At 36.0% G+C, this 22,072-nt stretch overlaps 2 protein-coding genes across 3 annotated transcripts; one reads left to right on the plus strand and one right to left on the minus strand.

Moving 5' to 3' along the window:
• Window positions 1–8,629: 8,629 nt before the first annotated feature.
• Window positions 8,630–14,388, plus strand: LOC115977107. Its single transcript, XM_031098768.1, has 8 exons — window positions 8,630–9,209; window positions 9,416–9,491; window positions 9,577–9,703; window positions 10,036–10,149; window positions 11,142–11,340; window positions 11,452–11,497; window positions 12,565–12,640; window positions 13,400–14,388. Exons 2-8 carry the CDS (start codon window positions 9,435–9,437, stop codon window positions 13,648–13,650), a joined length of 870 nt encoding a protein of 289 aa, XP_030954628.1. The 5' UTR covers window positions 8,630–9,209; window positions 9,416–9,434; the 3' UTR covers window positions 13,651–14,388.
• Window positions 14,389–14,797: 409 nt separating this feature from the next.
• On the minus strand, window positions 14,798–19,109 carry LOC115977105 (probable galactinol--sucrose galactosyltransferase 6). Of its 2 annotated transcripts, none has more exons than XM_031098766.1 (6): window positions 18,910–19,109; window positions 18,731–18,792; window positions 17,299–18,641; window positions 16,757–16,966; window positions 16,485–16,619; window positions 14,798–15,614 (listed from the first exon to the last, which is right to left on the minus strand). In XM_031098766.1, exons 1-6 carry the CDS (start codon window positions 19,040–19,042, stop codon window positions 14,999–15,001), a joined length of 2,499 nt encoding a protein of 832 aa, XP_030954626.1. In that variant the 5' UTR covers window positions 19,043–19,109; the 3' UTR covers window positions 14,798–14,998. The 2 variants fall into 2 exon arrangements, with proteins under 2 accessions (XP_030954626.1, XP_030954627.1); XM_031098767.1 differs by having other exon boundaries at window positions 18,731–18,776; window positions 18,910–19,102.
• Between the last annotated feature and the right edge of the window lie 2,963 nt (window positions 19,110–22,072).

Here is a 22,072-nt window from a genome sequence, read left to right on the forward strand (position 1 = left end):
GGATTCAGTTTCGAATTTGATGGCCTTTCTGTACATTCATCTTTGGCTGCTGTGTGGGAGTGCATTGTCTGTAACCAGTGGTAGCTAGCCTAAGCTTACCCTGGTTAGAACTTCGGCCTAGACAAGCAAGCGTTATTCACAATGAGCTATTTACTTCTTTTTTTCTTTTTCTTTTTCTTTTTGGGAAATAAATGACATTGGGTTGCTTTTTCCTTCTGAATGATAGCTGTAGTGCTAAACTTCGAATTTAATAACCTAAGTGAAGCTAGTTGAAGAATCACTTATTACATTTGTATACCCGGGTTTGGCTTGCCTTCAGTACTTTTTTAACTGGAATTTCCTTTTGTTTTAATGAGAAATTGTCACATCATCCACTAATTAAATAAAATGTGAAAATTAAAACTCATTACCACTTACTTTTATATATTTAAAATAAAATAACATGTCCAGTTAAAAAAATACTGAAAATAAGTCAAACTCAATAATCTACATGCCATGTAAAGGATTAATATTCTTGGACTAACTATTCATTGATAAGGTATATAAATATATAATTACTCCTTGGTAACTTACATGGTCAGGCTACTAACTTGAGGCCAAGTCTTTCACGAGAGCATTGAATTTTGGTTACAAATCCTAACTTGGTGTCACATGGTCAATTTTTTTATCAAATTTTCTACTTGTAATGGCCTTAAGTTCCAGACTTAGTTTCAGCCAACACCACACACATTCACTGCAGGAACCTCAAGAACAAATTATTAGGGACACACACTTACACAATACACACTATGTTTACAGGGAACTTACCCCTAACCTTTATTACTTAATCTCAAGTACAAAGGAAACCCTTACAAGTTTGGAGAAATACATAGAATTCTCTCTAAGGCAATTATCTAATCTGTTGTTGACACCCCTAACAGCATTAGGGTCATATACACAGAAATAACTGCTATGACAGTTACTACCTATTAACTGTCTGTGATGATGCCGAAAATCGTCAGTAAGCCGCACAATACTCACGTGCTCAAAACAAGGCTTGCGAAACAACGAGAAAGAAATCCTAGGAGAGTATCGGTGTGGTACCGGCCAAAGACCCTCTGAAGGTTAAGTTAGAGAATTTTTTCACAACTCTAGAATGCTAGAATTGGGGTGAATTATGTGTATCTTGGTTTGTGAGGGTCTCGGGGTATTAATAGTAGTGTAGGATTGACATCCATGCTTTGGTTAAGAGGGTATTTCCTTGTAGGAGAGATCCTCTTTAATTTGCGTATTTTGCGAAGTTCTTTCCTTATAGGACTCTCTTGATTAAGATTAAGCGTGGTGCACATAATATTTCCTTATATGCTTATGCGTGTAAGCCAAGCAAGGCCATGCTAGACTCGTTAGAGGTTCTATTATTCCCTTCAGCTTCCTTCTGTCGGCTTCTTACCTTCATCTACACATTCCAGTCGTCACCTTTAGGTGTTTGACTCCCCAAAGGTGACATCGTCAGCTTTTAGGTAGGGTCGTCAACCTTATCTTTGTCGTTGCTCAGGCTTATGGACATGTGGGTGAGGCTAACAAGTTCATTAGGGCCGTCACCTGTGCCTAATATAGACGAGTTTATCAATTCTACAAAACTTCCCTTATCAATCTAGACCTTGGACAATCTGCCACTTGTGGTCTAATTTAGGACACCTTGAATTGCTATTGTCTTGGTTTCTTATCCACGTTTTTAGCCCTACACAGTAGATTTGAATGTTAGGAAAACCAGAAACTATCTTGATAACTGCTTGGTAACTGCTCCTGCACATCAGCACATACACAACCTATGTCTCAGTAGATCATGAGGCTTCTGCCCGCCATTCAACAGCCTACACAGCATCTAAATAAACATTTTGGGATGATTGGTCTATGCCTAAGCCATCCCCCATCGATTAACATAGCCTACACAACATTCCCACATGTAGTAGCACACACACAAGGTAACTGCCATCAGCCCACTAGCATCTGTCCATGCACTAGGTTAGCACCCACTAGCCCATGCCCTGCACACAAGTCACCAAGCCCACACACAAGCAATTAGCCATCAAGCCACCAATGTCATGCACATCACTCAAAAATTGACACCACATGCTGCCACCCATCTTAAAACCAACTTTGCCCACCATAACCCCAATTTACCATGGCCTTGGGGCATCATATGGAGCAAGGTGTCTCCACATATTGCCCCTTCACACTACTCATCAATCCAACTCAAATAGGGAAGTTGAACATGTCCCCTTTAAAGAGCTGTTAGGAGCATTACTAATCTAGCATGAGAAACCATCAATGTGTTCAGAAAACATAAAGCCATGTGACTAGCCTAATGTTGTCCAAGCACCATCATTTCCCATGCCATCATTAGCAACAAGTAAAGCTCCTAACACGTGGGGAGGTTATATTGTTAACCATGAACTTAGGGATTCCCTAAAGCCATTGGTATTTCATCCAGATAGGGTTGAGAAGCTGTATATGGGCATTAGTGTTAACCTTATTGCTAATATAGCTTTGATCTAGATTTCTAAATCCTAATAGACTTTTTTTTTAGGGTTAGATTTCTATGATCCTGTTTCCACCCTTGATTTAGCTGATGACTAATTATGTTAGTATAAGTTGACAAAATTGCTAAAACCATTGCTGATGAAAGACTCGTTAGAAGAACTACTTTCAGCTACTTTTGATAGATGTGAAATGAATAGCAAACGTTTGGTTTATGTGAAATGAACTTTCCGGATGCTCTCCACCATGCAAATAATGCCAAGTTACTTTTCTACTTTCGACTACTTTTAGATGACAAATGAATAGTAAAAGCGAATTCTTGCTACTATGCAAATAGTATTGATTCCTATTGCTCCCCACAAGGGTTGATTCCCCCTGCTCCCCACTATGCAAATAATGCTTATTTTTGCCTATATATAAAGCCAAAATGGTGAAAAGATCCAAATATAAAAATTGTAGTTTGGATGGAAAGTGTTCTATCTGATATATTTCCTTTTGTTTTGGCTGATTGACCAGCAAGTTAATAAAATTGCCAGACTGATTTGATCCTAAAAATATAATTATAAAAAAATTAAATTAAATAAAATGATAAATACATTTATTTTGTTATATTAATCATTTTAAGTGATGCATTGATTATTTAAGTATAATGAAAATTTGATGTCATTTTTCTAAAATTTATATGAGTAACAATTGATTTAAAATATGGTATTTTTTATTAAATTTTGTTGTTTTAACAACAATTGAAAGAAAGTCTAACAAAAGAAAAAAGAAAAAAAAAAGGCACAATCAAGAATGTAAAAAAATAATTGAAAGATATTTACATTTTTATTTTATCAAACCAATATTTTTTGCATTTTTTAGTAGGCATGAAACATGTGTATATACATCAATCACTATATGAAATTTTAAATTTGTAAGCACATATAGAATGATTAAATCAATATAAAATGCTTATTTATGTGGAAACACTAAAGTTTTTAATCAGTTGAGCTACAAGGCTATTGGGAAAAATTGTTGAAATATTGGAGGAAACTAATAACAAGTGACACTGCATAAAGTTCAAAAACTTTATTATTTCCCACAAGTTTTAAACAATATGCCAACCTTCAATTTGCCTAGAATTATGAAATCTAAGACGTACTCTAGGCTAAAAGTTAAAATGAATATACTCAACACCATATTCATGAAAAATGAAAGGTTATTGTCATTTTTAATTTTAATTTTTTTGATAAGTAAAATGATATATTAATATAAACGAAAGGGAGGCCCAGGCCCTAAAAAAGGCAGAGACAACAATGGGAGAACCAATCCATCAACTTCTTTACAAAAGACCCACAAAGGGATGGAAAAGATGGGTTGGAGTCCACAATTTGGAGAAATACATGCACAACGGGATGATATATAACAAAAAGAGAATTCTGCAATAGAAAACTAAGGAAAAAGGTTGCGTTTGTCCAAGATAATGGAAGAGATTTTCCATGGAGGATCAAAAAATGAGCAAACTATAGACTCAATGACAACCTTAGCATTGCTTTCAAAAATCACAAACTTGAAACCAAGATTTATTGATGTGGACATAGCAAGGCAACTTTGACTTTGCCCCAAACAGGGGATTGAGAAAGTTCCTTTGCTATACAAACTGAGATAATAGTACCAATAAGATCATGGCCAACAATAGTCATGAATGTCGCATTTGGTCTAATGGCAGCATCAAAATTGAATTTGATCCAACCTGTTAATAGGGGCATCATTGAGAGGCAGAAGCGTATATGGATAGCCATGCTTCAGAGTGGGATTTAAAGGATCTATTGGTATTAATAGCAAGCCGATTAAGAGGGTTGGAAAGATCTTCGAAAATCAGTATGTTTTTGCTCCACCAAATTTGGTCACATGTTATTGCAGCTAATAAGGAGAAAGATGGGCCAATTGATGGGTAGAGAACAAGGAGACTTAAAGAATTTAGGATGGACTTAACCCATTCAGATGCTAACTTTGATGGGATGGAAGATAGATTGATGGGATACTTGTGTGCCTCCATACAATAATGGTAAAAGACATTCAAACAAAACATGGACTACCGATTCTTGAGGATGGTGACACTAGGGACAGAATGAATCCAACCCAGCAATTCTTCGAGCTACGAATTCTCTAGGGTGGAGAACATCCCATGCAATTTTCTAAATGTAATATTTAAGTCTTTCATTGAACCCATAATTTCTTCCATTGAACAGCGATAAGGGGACTAGAATTTGAGAATCTGGCATTTGGTCAACTAGGTAAGCTAACTTGACAAAAAAATTTCCACTTGGACATTTTGCCCAAATAATGGAATCTGCAATTGAAGTAAAGGGAATGTTGATTTGTTGAATGGAATGGGCTATTTCATGGTCAAATAGGTTGTGGAGAAGAGCTCGGTTCCACTGTCTAGTTTTAGGAACAATTAGTTCAGATACCAATTTTTGGTCTGGCAGCAAGGTTATGGGAGTTGGGGTGAAGGATGGAATTGAGGGAATCCAATCTATGGAGAGAGCCACCACTAAGGGAATCCATTGTCATTTTTAATTAAGATAGCCTAAATCAAATAACATGAGTTGGAAGTTTTAGATCAAATGCTACCTCTTTAAACTCAAATCCAATCTCATTAAATGGATACATGTTAGAGCCCTCAATTAGCATGACTTTTATCATTGTTCTTCTTTGGACAGCCATTTAGCAAATTCAAGATTTTGACTTTTATATATTTATATGGATGAATAAAGAACTTTATTTCAAAGACACTAAAATGAATAAACAACTTAAGCTTGCAAGGTCAGAACCAAGCAACCCAAATAATAGGTCTACCTTACAAAACAACAAACTTAACAGCTACATACTGAATCTACCACCAATAAACCCATACAAACAAAACAAAATTTGTAGATGGATATGATATATATAGAGCCATTGAACAACACACCTGGATACTTATATGAAGTGTTCACTGCTATTGTGCTTCCTTTTGTTAACTATTTCTCCAAAGTTTGAGAAGTCCAATATCTGAGCCACAATGTTCACAATGTAGCTTCACAAGAAACATGTTTGTCTTGTTACATCCACCTAGTGGCATTAAGCTAGTCACTTCATTAACCCCAATTTTGGACAAAAATCCAGTGGCCTTCCTCTGGCCCTCCATGACTTGAACAGCACATAACCGACAAAAAGCTTCTAGTTCCTTAGGGTCTTTCGAGTCTGCTCTTTCATCATGACTACCACCGTCCATTGATTTCTTCTGCTTAACCATTTTTGCTACAACTTCCTTCTATACTCATTGAGGCATTTAAACAAACAGTTTGGGTGCATATCATAATCAGTTAGGCATGCCCACATGAAAAATGCAAAGTAAACTCACATATATCCAAATACAACAAAGGTAGTAAGAGAAACAATGGTATTACACGAAGGATCAATAAACCCACATACTAGAGTCATGGAAAACACAACAGAGAACCACACACAAACGTTGAATACAAAAACCACACACAAATGGTTAAACACAAAAAACTACAGATTGATGAAGCCTCATGGTAAACAACTTACCCATGAATGCAGAGACCCACAGTGGTGGCAAGGATGTCCTAAGCGGAGAGAAGGTGAGCTTGAGCGTTTGTTGAACAAAGGAGATCTTTTCTTTTGGTTCTGCATAATGGGTTTGCTTTCATCAACTGGTGTGCTCTGTTTTGATAGCTTTGTGGTTGGTGGGTAGGTGAAAGACATTGAAGAGGATTCGGACAGAGCATTGAAGGGGATTGAAAGCATTTTGCCACTAGTAGTTGAAAGAAAAAGCAAAAAGGTGAAGAGAATGGAAATAGCCGTTTGGATTGAACTACGCACCGTTTTGATGATTTGATTCTCCAAGCTTCTTGTGCGATGAACAGCACACTCCAAAGTCATGAACAGTACGCGCAAAAGGCTTGTGCATTTATTGTTTCAGCTCTTGGAATGAAACGGTGCGTAGAGATTAAACGGTGTCCATGAACAATGTTTCACACGTGTTTGGATTAAATGAAAAGGTGCATATAGAGAAAACTTGTGTTTTAGCCTTGCGTTTCCTCAGCTTCAGCGTGCGCGTGGGTCCCAGCAATAAACATTGTTGCAAAACGTAAATACCGGATTAAATTGAATCCAAACGGGTACATAGTTTAAATTGTACAACACACTACTGGAAAAAAAAAAAAAAATTGTTTATTATTATTGAAACCTAACTCCGTGTTACACGCTCCCATTTAATTTTTAAAATTTTTGTGCCAAGTGAGTTAATTCAACACAAATTACGAGGAGCCCAGTATAAATTAATCACAAAAAATCTCAATCATAGATCTAGCTTTATATCTAAAATTAGAAGAAAAGTGAGTTGGAAGGATTTTGCTTTTCAATACTGAAGGGGACGAAAACCAAGGATGATGGATCCGTTTAAATAAACCTAACGGTACTGAATTAGTGAGCCGTCGGGAATAAGGCAGCAAATGGAGCGATGGACGAATAGACCACATGACGGATGGGCCCTCTTCATAATAGACAGGTAGCCCCTCTACACAGACGGATTCTAGGTTCTTGAGCCCAAGGACGACGGATACCAAGGCCATGTGGCACTCACATAACTTGGATAAACCCCACATGGAAATATCTTGCACCCCACGATTAACCCTAATTGAGGGAATCCCAACATGGAAAGAATCCCGCTATATACGCACATTTATGGGGGATCTTCCTCATAAGGAAAACATCTTCCTATGCAAGAGACAAAGGTCGGTTCCACACTATTATAAAAACCCACAACTCTCAGAAATCAAGGTACGCATAATTGACTTAGTTCTGGCACTTTAGAGTTGTGAGAAGATTTCTAACTTAACTTTCGAAGGGTCTTTAGCCGATACCACACTAGTACTCTCCTAAGATCTTCTTATTCTGTGTTATGCAAGTGTTATCTTGAGTACGTGAGAACTGTGTGACTTACTGATGATTTTCGGCATCATTAGATGTCATTTGTTTGTCTACCTAAATATAATTCAAATTTATTAACTTCTTACATAATACGATGAATAGTTCATTATTTATTAGGTAGAAAGTTATATAAGTATATATATGACATGTGTGTTATGTCAGTGCATATGCACAAGATTCTAAACTGTACTAAGTATTGTTTGAAACGCATAACTATTCTCCGAACTTTTTCAAGAATTTAAAATGGAGCATAATTATAGGGAAGCTTTAAAGCTTGTAGACAAGTAGAAGATGTTGTAACCCACTAAACATCACCTACGGGTGGTTTTTTTTTTTTTTTTTTGGTTGCACTTGACAACTTTGATGTAATGCAATCACCCTATTAATCAATTACTTCTATGATAAATTAAAATGATAAAATTTAGATATAATCCCTTATATTAATATTATGAAAAACACAAAAACACCTATTTTCCTCTCCCTTTTAAGTGTGTATTTGTTTCTATAAAAAATACAATTCCTTATGTATTTCTTAAATAAAATAAAATAATCTAGGTAGTGTTCCTAAACTACCCATTTTAAAAATCAGTCACCCGTCTAATGTTTTTGAAACCGAATTATCATTCAAAGCAAGAAAGAACCATACAAATCTCAAAGAAAATCAGCTCCTATGTCTGGATTGGTTCCGACGCATGTTTTCACTTTTCTCGATCTTTTTGCATGTTGGGCCAGTTCAGTCCAATGAGTTCATGGACTATTTTTGTTGCTTGCCACTTCTTGCTTACGTGTCACCTGTCTTCTCAATTAATCAATAGAGTTCAGCAAACAACGTTAACATCGTCCGTGAAAGTCAAAAACAAACCCCAAACAAGCTCCATCTTCTTTCTTCTCCGATTTCTCTCTCAGAAGCTCTGTCGCTTTCTCTCTCTGTCCCTCTCTGGAAGTAAAGAAAACCCATCAATCCTTAATAAAAAAAAGGAGGGGAGTAGAGTAGAGAAAGGGAGATTAATTTAATGAAACTTGTTTGGAAATTTATTAAAAAATAAATAGAAGGATTTGGAAGAGTTTCAAATATCTCTAAACCCTTATTTTTATTTTTTCAAATGAAAAAAATTTAAAAAGATTTAAAAAGAAAATAGAATAGATAAATTATTAACAAAAGAGTTCTCTAACTTACCCTTTTTAAATTAACAAAATTACAAACTTATTCTATAAATAATCTTTCACGAGAAAAATAGGTAAATGAAAAAAGAAAAAAATGAAACAATTTTCCATTTAGTTTTTTTTTTTTTTTTTTTTTTAATTTTCTTTGAGCTTTCTCGGCAAACAAACAGGATTTAGAAACGAACCTGATTTGGTTTAGGAGGAGTTTTGTTGCGGTGGAGGATCTCGACGAGTGGGACCACGAAAAACGAAACAATTTTCCATTTAGTTTTTTTTTTTTTTTTAATTTTCCTTGAGCTTTCTAGGCAAACAAACAGGATTTAGAAACGAACCTGGTTTGGTTTAGGAGGGGTTTTGTTGCGGCGGAGGATCTCGACGAGTAGGACCACGAAGGCCAGGGTTTTACCAGAGCCGGTGGCGGCGTCGACGGCGACGTCTTTGTAGCTACAGAGTAAGGGGATCGACGGCGACGTCCAATAATATATTTTCTTGGGCAGCTTGGACCGGCGTCCAATAAGGGGTTAGTGCCCATCATTTCCACGGTAATCTCCTCCTCTCTCCTACTTTTTTCTCACGAATTGGCAAACCCTTTAACTGGTTTTGAAACTTCCTCGATTATCAATACCGGTAGTCATTATCATATGAATGCTTGAGAAAATTTTCTATTTTGAATATTCAGTTTCAATACCATGTTTTACTTCTTCTTTTTCAAATTTGATTTTTACCTTATGATTTCAAATATCTGCAGTTTTTTTTTTCGTAAGCAAATGGATCTCTCTCCATTCAAGCTGGACATTGATGAGCTTATAGGCGAGTTTGCTGAGGTACCATTTTCTAATTATACCATTCTTCTTAATTTAAATTATTAATTCGTTTTTATATTTTAATCCTTGTGGATTTTTTTAACAGGGTGAATCTACAGCTTTGGCTGATATGAAGAGAGTTTGGCTTTCTAGAAAGTTCTCCTACATATATGAGGCTAGTCCTTCTTCCAACTTGGCCTTCTTTATGCAATCTTTGTATGCCCATTCAATTGGTACGCTCTTTTACATTATTCAATTTATTTATTAATTGTGTTTAATCTATCTAATTGCATCTCTTATTGTATTATGAAAACAATGGAATGAGAATTCATTGAATTTTATATGAAACTTTTTTGATTCAGAGGTTGTTATGTCCACAAAAATTACTAATTGCGTAAATTTTATGTTACATTAAGTTTTGCCAATGAATATTAGCTCAAATGGCACTTCCTCAATCTACAAAAGTCATGGATAGAAAACTCATTGGATGCGTGTGGAACTTTCTCGTCTCTATTATCTTTGTTTTTTTGCCATGGTATTGTAACTCTTGAGTATTCCTGTGCAGGTTACATTGTAGGTAATGCTTCTTTATCACGCAGATTGGGTGGGCTCTATTGCCTTTACTGCCTCTATGAGACTCAGCCTTTCAAACCTCCTTTCAGAATATATCTATCCCTTGGTATGATTGTACACTAAACTTGGTACTAAAGTGCGTTCAATGCTTTTACCGACTGCATTCATTGTATGAATTTAAACCTTTCAAACTACCTACCTTATGCCTGCAGTTTAAGTTTGTAGTGTTTGGCTATATTATTGTGACATAAGTAAACTAATATTTTAAACCATCTTCTCTTAGGCTTTTCTTTGACTTTTCCCATACTCGAATTCTGATGATCTTTTCTATTATCATGTCCATATATGCTATTGATGTAGATTTGCATTCAATAGAAGGTGTAATTGTGGTTTCTCTTGCAGTGCATTGATGGATTGTTCTGTTTTGTTGTTTTTTTGTTGAACTTCCTAAAGCTTAATGTTCTGCATGTTGCCTAATCTAGCAATTCCAGACCATGGTATTTATCTTCAAAGTGATGCTAAGTATGATAATTGATGGCTTCATGAAGTGCTTTATAGGAGTAGGTTCAAAAGTCAAATCCATTTGTAGTTGGGGCAGAGCGTATGTTATTGTTGTGGATGGCAAACTCCCTACTCGGATTCATGAATGATTGAAATAACATGTATTGCTGTTAACCATTAATTTTCCTGACTGGAGGTCAATTTTACCTTCTTCTTCTTCAGTTCTTCTTTCCTTTAAAAAAAGAAAAATTCATACATGTCAGCTGCCACTTTATTATTCTTAAAACTGTGAAATCATTGTTGATGTGAGAAAAAGAACAACACAAACATCTTCTCTGTTTTACTTTCCTAAAATTGATATGGAAAGAGTTGGTTGTGATTGTTAGTAGGTAAAGGCACCAATTAGTTTTAATCTGTACTCGAATATTATTCTCTGGTACTATTCCTTTCAGCTCTGCCAGCTTGGTGGCTGGTTTATTTTTGACTCATGAATGGACTCTAATGAAAGTGTTATTATATGCTTTGTTTAACCAAAACCTAGGATGTCCTCTCTCTCTCTCTCTCTCTCTCTCAGCTTACTTCATTCCCATTTGACAGGAGAGCTGAAGAAACTTACAAACCTTGTTGTTGATGCAAAAGAAAAAGGTATAAATGTGGTATCTGCTTTGGTCAAAAGGATGCTTGAGAAAAAAATGTTCCTCTTTGGGTCTGTGGAGATGAATGAAGGCTCTGTTACAGAGACAGTAAATCAACTCACAGAATTACAGAATGCCCGCATTCAAGTTGCATATGATAAGTATGTTGCAACATATTATCTTTATTTTATGTTTTTTTTACTAAACATATTACACGTGATTTCACATAATCTGAACATATTATTGCTTCCTGCTTTCCTTTTGACTAACAGGTTATTTGCTAATACTCGGATAGAGCACTTCCTCCGCTTGGACTTGGTAAATATCATGGTGCTTTATGAGATACATTTATATATCTTTACACTCCTTCAGCAGACGCATGATCAGGGATATCAACTTTTTGGATTTCATTATAATGACATAATTGGTGAAAAATACATTATTTTTCTTTCAGATTATAGTGTCTCGCTCTAAGGGGCTGAGAGTAGTTCAAAATTCTGCAACTTTTGAACTTATTCAACAAGAAATCTACCACTTTTGAATGGTTGCATCCATATATATATTTCAACTACGTGATAAATCATAGAATTTTGAAATTCTTCCAAAATTGCGATATGTAAACTATAGTAGGATGTTACCAATTGGTTTAGGGCATACTGAGCATTGATGACTGTTGCCAATGCTCCTTGTACTGATGTCATCTTCTTCCCCATTAGAAAGGATGGAAGGTAAGTTCATGGGTTCAATATTTTGCAGTGCATGAGTCGAGTATTTACCTATCAATGGAAAGCACTGATGACTGCTGGAGATCATTTAACCCAAACCAATCCAATTGTAAATGTAATTAGGGAAAAGCAAAGTGAGTTTTAACCCAACTTAGATGGCTCCAGATCAAACACAAGCTGCAAATGTTGTAATAACCTTGAGAAGAGTATGTAAAATTTGATTGAATTTTTCTTCGGGAGTGCTTATTCGACTTCATTGATTGATGTCGGTGGCGGATCCAAAGTTGAATGAGGACTGACCAGTTATCTGGCTGTTTGCTAACTTCGAATTGCATTGTTGAAAATTGTTCTGTACTTTGAAAGTAGTACTTTTAACTTAAAATGATTTTTCTTCTGGGGTTAATGTCCTCTTATGAACACACATCTTTCAGTTAAATCTACAATTCACCCATAGGTTTTTGAGGTGTGTGTAGATTGACAGTCAGTTTGTTTTGCCTGTTATACCTTTTAGCCACTTATCAGCTTGTTGATTAGGCAATCCTTCATTGTCATACTGGGTACTGTGTTCCTGTGGATTTCATTTTATACTTCTCTGCAAATTAGCTTGTTTTGCTTATACTGCATCTAACATCGTTCATCCCCCCTACCCACAAATACCAGGGTGCGGAAGTTGACTTGAATGTGCTACAGAAAATGTCAAAAGAATATGCAGAGTCGAAGAAATTGGCCATTGAAGGTATTTTATTTTTCCTTACCTAATTCAGCAGCAACAGAATAAGCAGAGAAATATGGGAGCAACTTATATGTTTCCAAGTGGTATCACGATATTTAGTGGTGCTATCTTTAGCATTCTAGAAAGCTAGTATGGTGCATCAACCCTGAAGATATTCAGATGAAATTTTTTAAGCTATTATTTTTCACTCTAATTTCCTTCACACAGTGCAACCTAAAAGATCTTATCAACTAATCTTAGGCATTCAGTGAGGACATCTGGTATGACTTGTCTACGTACTTTTAGGTCAGAATGGCCAATATGATTTTCAATGATGTTACATAGATTTTTTGTTTTTAATTTATATCTCTTAAAATCCATATCCTTGACAAATGTCATGTTCGTTGTCAATACCAAATACTTATTAAAAAGAATTGTGAAAACTGAATAATCTCCAAATTATTTATGAAATTCCTAATACCCACATTTTCTCTACTCTTTTAGAATGACAACATTCACATTTATATTTTGTTTTTTTAAACTAGTTTCACTGTTAAATCTTCTCTCAAGATTACATGCAATATTATTTGTAACTCCCCCCACCTCTAAAAAAGATAAAAACAAAAAACTGATTTTACCATGCACTGTTTGTAGTGCCACTTAATGCAAATTCTTCTACTGTCTCCCTTGTTACAGACAGTTTTGTCCTTCTGTCCTTTAAGAAGTTTAATTATGGTAATTCAATTCTTTATTTATGCCTCTCATCTTGATTTCTTGTTAAAGAGGCCAGCAAGGTGGTGGATACCCAAGACATAACGCACATATCAGAAGATAAGAAATTAATTGGAGATACAGTAGAGAAGATATCTGATGACTGGAATGTCCAAAAAGATATCTTTTATCGACAAACAGGATTCAGCCAGCAACCTTGTGGAGAACAACAGCCGCTGTTGCAGCTACAACAAGAAGAGCAACAACAGCAAGATGATGACGACTTTGATCAAGAACTGGAACAACTACTATTACAAATGTAATGGCAACGGCACCTGTGGCAGCTTCATGAAGGCACAGTTTCCTCCACAGTTGAGCAAGGTTCAGGGGCAGGGATAGTTTCTGGATATTTTTTATTCCATTCTTATTGCACTTCCACACAAAAGCATCTCCTCCTAATTTTGTTTCAGAAAGGAAGAATGCTAATGGATCCTTGGGTTAGGTTCTTATTTGATTATGCCCCATCAATACGTACAGTGGATTTGTAAATACAGCAAACGATTGTGTAGGAGTGAAATCATGAATGATGGCCTGTTTAGAATATGCATTCAATTAATTCATTCAAAGGCTTCCTATTACAAAAATTTCCTGTTAATCTTGCAATTGACATGAGTTTTTGTTAATTATTTGGAGGAGAATGGAAGGCCATGTCGCTGGTTGTTAAATTGTAGAGGGTTAACAGAAGAAATTCCTAGCTCCACTGATCAAAATGATACGGTAATTGAGTTTGAGCCCGCCAATTAACAAACAGAATGTTGGAAGTCACTGTTATCTTCACTGATATCAGGATTAGAGTACGGCTTTGTATGTGACACGAAGAATGTGATGATCCCGGTGTCTGCCATGCTGTTCAATTGGAAACCAAGCTCTCCATTGAGCATGTCTCCATTTTATTCCATTTAACTTCTTTTTTTATGGGTTTAAATTTTGGGCAAAGTGAACATGCATGTAATCTGATTTGTGATCATCCCAGTGGTAATTAATGACTTCATCATATGTTAATGGTTCTCTCCATCCCGCTGGGCTGTTGTATTCATATTTGTATTTCTTTTTCTTATTTTTGTTATCTGAATAAATATAAATAACAAAAATAAAACAAGAATATTTTTTTTTTTTTGATGATTGTTTGTAGGTACTTGATGACTCAATTAAAATGGATAATGGTCAGCTTACAAATAACTCCACGGCTCTGAGGGGAATTCGAATGCAAATTCTCTTTTATGATAAAAGTGGTCAATGCTGCTCTGCAAGGCTCTGGACAGAAAGCCATGCTTCTTATTATCATCGTCTGGGGCCTTGATGTTTCTTCATATAAGTTTGATTGTGCTGGTCAGTTTGAAACTGCTATTTTGATTAGTGTTCTTTCTATTTTTTTTTTTTAAGGAAAAAAAAATGTAAAGACATGGTATATATTATGCAAAAGAAAGAGACTTTATTTAGATTTATTTCCCTCCGAATCTTACATTAACTAATGAACCCAACATACAATAATGGGTTTGTTAAAATACAACAGACACAATGGCAAATCCCTCTCTCATCAGAATCCCAACTAGCCCACCCAACATTTCACCCTCCTCTACCTCTCTTTACCTAATTGATACAAAGAATTGCTCATAACTCAAACTCAATAAAATGAACCTTCTGACCGTCCTCAGGCAACTGATCCAAGCTCAAAGTCACCAAACCAAACTCCGAATCATACACAAACTCAACCACATTAGAATCCACAATGCACCTCTTCGGCCTGGTCATTGAATATGCACCAAATTTACCACACCCTTTAACCTCCAAATGAACTTTACCAACCGACTCTGAACTCTTGTTCTCCACTTCATATTCCAACCCTTCGATAGCTCCACCAGCATTGAACATGTTGATGAGTCCAAAGGGAGCAAAACCAAAACCGGGTGCTAAAACCTTGATGGGTGTGACAGTGAAAATGTCATGCTCAAGGACCTTGAGTGACACTGGCATGGATGCATTGTATGGAAGGACTACAAGCTCACCCGACCGGTGACAGTAGACGGCACAGTCACCGTTCCAGTTGGGCTCAGTGGCGGCCTCCGCTATGAGATGGACGTCACGGCCTCGAATGTAGCCAGTGAGAGAGTCTGATTTGGTTTGGTGGAAGGTGTTCTTTCTTTCAATGCTGTTCCAGGCTGCACCTTGGCAGTTGTATACACCCAGGACTCCAGTGTACTTGTTCATATTCCATATCTTCAGCAAGCTGATGCATCATTTAATTTATTTTGTTAGAATTTATATATGTATATATATATATATATATGCTTCTTTTGAAATCAAAAAATCATCATAAGCTGGGTAAAGTATAAGTATCTCAAAGTATTTACTTGATCAATAAACTACTTAAAAAATGAAACTGGGGTCTTCTTAGGATTGATTCTGAATTTTTAAAGCTAGATTGCATACAGTTTAAAAGGTTATAAATTAAACCTTAAAATTTAAAACTGCTTTCATTACTGATTGCAAGAGCATCCTAGCTAGGCCTTGGCAGGGTTCAGTGCAGCACATGTTTAGGGAAGCTAATAAGTATGTTGATGGTTTAGCTGTTTTGAGAATTACTTTAAATAATAACTTTTGTCTATATTGGATTTGTCCAACCTCTTTGTATTTTGTGTATCTATGGAAAGTCCAACAAATATCTACTCTAGATTACTGTAATATGTTTATTTTGGGTTGTTAATAACTTAATATATATATATATAATATTTCACTTTCTCAGCCACAAAAAAAAAAAAAAAAAAAAAAAAATCTAATTTAGAAAATTACTCTGAACAATTTTTTTTTTATTAAAGACCATTTTTTTTTAAAGTTTTATACCATTAATGAGCCTATATTTGTTACCTCAAAAGAAAAATCAGTACAATTTAGTATGGATGCTTTATAAATCAAGCATTTTTTTTTTTAAATCATCATAATTTATTTAACACACGCTAAAATTCTATATGCCAAGTTCTAACTCTACTTTTACTTTAGCAACTCCAAACTGCTATTCAATTAATGAGAGAGATGATTCTCAAAAAAAAAAAAAAAAAATTAATGAGAGAGAGAGAGAGAGAGAGGAAAAGGTAAATACCTAACACCATCACGGGCTGGGTCAGTGAACAAACAATCCCTAGTGGGCCGACCAGGCAAACGGGCTCGAAGGATGGAACCATCAGGCAACACCATCTTCTTTAATAGCTCAAAATTGTGGTTCCCTGGCGCATCACTGTACCCCCAAAAACACAATAAAAAATACACATATATCCGTTAGAGTTGCATAATAAAGTGATAAATAAAACTGGTGAAATAATGAATGACTCTTTATGAGTATTTAATATAACTAACTACTCAGTACTCACTTACCTAACATAAAGTGGGCCACCACTAATAGCCCTGGCTGATCCATGGTAATCAGCAGCTGGGTGAAGAGAGTGAAACATATCCCAATCAGGCTGCATAAACTCCCCCAAAAACACACTGTTGTATGACACTGCCGCTATGTGTATTGTATGTGATGTCGGATCCCGCGGGAAAAAATCATCTGATGCTCTCACCACTGCCGTTTGTTTCGAGCTGCATCAATCACATCATTTGTCACTCACTTTATCAAATTATATCTCAATTCTCACTAATTGTATAAATAAATAAATAAATAAATAATTATTTTCATTTTAACCGTTCAATGATTTTCATCAAGTGCTCATGACGATAACATTTAATGTATAGTATTATTTTTAGTAATACAACACTTTAAAGAAAAAAATTCAGTAATTTTTTTGCTAACAAAAGTTAGATAAGACTGTTGCCTAAAATAGACAGTAATTTCATTGTTATAAACTGAAAAACATATCATGAAATGTTATATTACTAACTATATCGAACTAATTCAAGTAAGGAAAACTTACCAGTAAAGTGCATCAGTGTTGTGACTCATGCAAGAAATGATCCCATTATCAGGGAAATTCCTAGCCACGGAAGCATCAAGAGCCTGATGATACTGCCGGGTCAACTCGACCCGACCACCAAGCCCAGCTCCAAGTGTCTCCAATATACACTGCACGTCCACCTTAACCCCATCTATACCCGCAGACGCCAAATAACTATGCAACTCGTTATAAAACTTGTACACACTCTTTGGATTCACCAAACCCAATCCTTGTATCGCCATAACATCTGTCTTCCACGTGGGATCATTCTCTATCACTCCCTTTGTCGTCGTTGGATATTTCATCAACGTCCCATATTCCTCCATCTCCTTCACACCCGGGCGGACCCCACCCCAGTACCCAGTAATCGCATGCCACACGTACACGTACTTCAACCCATGTTTCTCTTTAGCTATATTCACTATGCTCTTAATCCCCACCGTCGGATCGTCCTTGTTTTGAAACTTCGAGTTTTCCTTAATCCCAGTCAACCTAAGCAACGGCTGCTGATTCATCTCGCTCTGACTCTCCTCCTTTGAATCCTCACCGACCGATTGCCACCCATCATCGATGATCACAAACTTCGATGGGGTCCCACCAGCGGCCAAAGATTCAAGCCCAGCTTCAACCCCTTCTTGAGTCACTTCTTGATAAAACGCATCCCAGGTGCACCAACCGAAATAGTCAACGATCCCAGGCAATTTTTTCTCGTGCCTTTGACGGAAAGTCTTCAGATGCGATTTAACGGCTCTGATCGCGTCTGTGATCGTAGCAAAAGGATCAGTCCCTGCGCTGATAAACAAGGAGTGAGTAAACGACGACGCTTTGGTGTCCACGTCACCGCTCTCCAAACAAAGCTCCAACTCGTCGCGATCATTGCCTTGTAAAACCGCACGGAACGAGCCTTCGATCAAAGGAAGGAAAACCGTGTAGACAACCGGGTTCTCCTCGTTTTCGTCGAGGTGGGACCCGTCTTTGGTCTCGACCAATAGGAACTGAGTCTCCAACGGAATGTCTCTTCCTTTATCGCCCATCTTCTGGGCCATCCACCATAACTTGAACCGAAAGCACGACATGAACCGGACCTCACGTAGCGTTCCTAGAGAAACCACGTGCCTACTGTTTTCCTTGTCGAAAACAGCACCAACGAACACGCCCTCGACAGGACCGGTCCCCGAACCGGACGTTGCTATCACATTGTCCGGTACTCCTGTTAGGATTGTTCGGTCTTTTACTAGGATCTTCCTGTCGGAGATCCTAACCGCCTGCTTAATCGTCATTTTGTCTTCTTCTTCTTTGCACGGTGCTCTTAGATCGTTTCTCTGCGATTCCAAGGAATTAAAAGTCTTAGATTCATTGAATTCAGCTCTAAATTATTATTTTTTTTAATGTGGGTTTAGTAAGTAAATACCTTAAAGGAAAGTACGGGAAATATTCGATTCGAATAAGAAAAACACCTGCGAATTCCAAAACATGCACAAACAAAACAAACTTTGTTAGTTTTTTGAACTATTCAACGTAAATTTCCCTTCAATTTCTCGGGAACCAAACAGACTGAATTAACGAAGATAAAGGAAAATAGAAAAGTACCAGAACTCGAGAGTTGTTTGAGTGGCTTTGGAAACAAAAGAGAATACGAGGACGAAGAATGCAATGCGGTTGGATTTAAGAGACTAGTATTTATAGCTGGAGATCGAGCACTGTATCTAAAATTTGACACCATTTTTATTTTACTTTTTAAGTTCTTCTGGGTCTCGACCTTCTGTTCCTGATTTCGAGGGATGTGGCTTTGCGTTATCTACTTATCCAACGGTACCAAAATACCCGACACGTTTTTGACAGTTAAAGTTGACGACGGATATGATTACCACGTCAGATACACTTGGTATACATTAGTACACAACTTATCATTATTCTCCGTAGAGTTATCAATCATAACACGATAATAAGAAGAAAAAAAAAATCTAGACGCTAATTTTTGTTGATCGTACACGTGTTTTTTAGGGTTGAAGTGATCACAGAAAGTGTGTGGTACTGTTTGTGGTTTGAATGATTGCCTTAGTACGCTAATGAAAAGTGCCGATCTGTGTCCACGTACTCAGCTTTTGACGTTTCTCTGTTACCCACCTACACCCGAAGAATCTTTCACGCGCCTCAAAAGTTAAAAACGCGTGGTTTTTTAAATTTATTTCCCAGGTGGCACTTTCACAGTGGATTGTTTTTACTTGTTATGTTCGGCTTTTGCAATGAATTAACTATTAAGTTAAGACGAGAATGAGTATAATATGATTTTCGTGGCAGCTAAGCTTGTGTAAAATTTTGACCATATTAAGATAAATAAAATCAGGCAGGCAATGACAAATATCTTGCATTTAAGAAACTGATTGAGTGAAGCTACATGCATCTCGTGAATAGTGCTCAAATCTTACGTAGTGGCCAACGTGTACAATCATCTAATCTATCACGTTTAAACAAATCAATATCCATATACTTAATAACTAATCAACAACTCATTCAATGCGCAAAAAAAATTTAATAATATTTTATTTTATTTTTTAAAATTTTTTTCTCTCTTTTATTTTTTATAAATACTTATTATAATAATTTTTATTAATAAACATTTATAATAATATTAGTATATATACTTATTATGAAAAATATTATTAGTGGCGGCTCTAAGAATTTTTTCTAAGAGGGTCATTAAGAAACTTAAATAAAACAAAATTTTAATTAAAAAAAAACTTGAATACATTGAGTTATTGAAAAAAAAACACACAAAGATATGAAATTTTACAATTTCCTTTTACGAGTTTTCATATTTTGAAATCACCTTATGATAGTTTTGATAGAGAAGCAGGAAATAATCCATCTCCAGCTCGTCCAAACGGCTCGTCCAGAGCCTACAACGCAGGTTGATCCCAGTGTTTATCTAGAAGAAGAAGAAACGTCCATGAATAATAGCACCACTCCATAAACTGTCCTCCATTAAAGACATGATCGTCCATTAGGTTCGTCCATGAACAATCGTTAGATATCCTTGGACGACTAAACCGTCCTACGCCAGACGGACGGAAGTTCAACACTTAGACTTTCGACTAAACCCACAACTATCTCAAACAAACCCTTCGAATAAGTTAACTTCCATTAGCGGTTACAATTTTATATCCGTTGAGGTAGTTAACTCCGGAGTTGTTGGTTTTCACAAATCCTGGGACGGTTATTGGACAAGTAACCGTCCCAGGCTCCCTATATAAGGGACCGGTCTGAACCCGACAGAGGTAAGATTTTCACTCAGACAATTTTCCAAAATACTTGGAACTTCCTTCTCTACGAAACTAACTTCTCCATCGGTGGGGGTTCGACCGGTCTTCTCCGGTCTCCTCTTTGATTGCGTTTCCTTCCTTGCAGGCCATCAACCGTTTCGACAGCCCACCGAAGCCAGGCCATCCACCTTACTGATTCGGAGCGATATCAAGTTTATTATCAGTTTTCATTATCTATTATCAATGTAAGTATGACCATTTTATTTTGTTAAGTTTGTATGGTATTTTTGTTTTTATGAAATTGTGGTTATATATTTGTCATTTTTTTTATAAAAATATTTTAAACTAAATGAAAAAACCCAACTCCACTTGCACTATATAATTATTAATTCACACAACCACACTCATCCATATATAAATAATACACTAAATTGTTGTTTGATTGTAGGATAAGCTGATATGTGATCAGGGTGTGCAAAATTTAAAACATAATTTAAATTAATAGAGCAATATATATAGTAAGGGGGTTCAAATGAACCCCTGAAATGTATGTGCAGCCACCCCTGGTGTTTGTATAGAAACTATAAATAAAATACGATATAGTAATTATTGATAATCATTTTTGTGAAGAAGTTTCATGAGCTCAGTACATACCAAGCCCGATTTACTCTTAGGCCTTATACATTTATTTTATTTTATTCCTTTTTGCTTGGCCCAAGCAGCTTGCTTGGGATTTGAGAGAGTGTGGTTCGGATGGCGAGTATAGACTTTCTATATGAGCTCATAACATAGGTATTGCTATGCAGGCTGGGGATGCTTGCATGATCAAGTACACATGGAGGGAAGGTCATGTCACACGTGTCTGAAGTTTTCACCCAAATAGAGTCATGTAACTGTATGTGTCTGAAACCTTTAGTTGAAACCATTTTTAGTCCCTAAGAACAAGTTGATTTCTTGGCTGATTTTGGTTGCATTCTACCACTTAAGGTGACTTCCCAATAGGCTAAATTGGCTAGGGAAGAGCAATCAATCACATTTGGTAAAGCTTTTTTCTAATTTATGCAAAAAGCAACTCATTATTTTACCCAAACAATCGAAAATACGAAGTTTTCTACTTGTTTAAGAACATGGGGGGTTAATAGCTTCACTTCTTCTACATATACTAATCATTAAGAGCTCTCAAACTTGATATAAAAGTCCACCCATAAGATTTAAACGAACCAACCACATTTTAAATTTATTATAATTTTTTGAGGTGTGTATGTTAAATTTTAAACTACTTTCAATATATTTCCAACTAATCTAAAACTATTCCAAATTCTCAATTTTAAAACTTATCATATAACTTTTACATTCAAAACTCAATGAAATTTTTATTCATGAAACCACGATGTAGGAAATTTACAATGCACTTTCAATAGAGTTTTCTAAAAACTAAAATTTTTATTCATATCAATATTTATAAAATGATATAAAATGATTTTTTTTTA

The sequence above is a fragment of the Quercus lobata genome, chromosome 2, assembly GCF_001633185.2.
Source record: "Quercus lobata isolate SW786 chromosome 2, ValleyOak3.0 Primary Assembly, whole genome shotgun sequence".
Classification (NCBI taxonomy): Eukaryota; Viridiplantae; Streptophyta; class Magnoliopsida; order Fagales; family Fagaceae; genus Quercus; species Quercus lobata.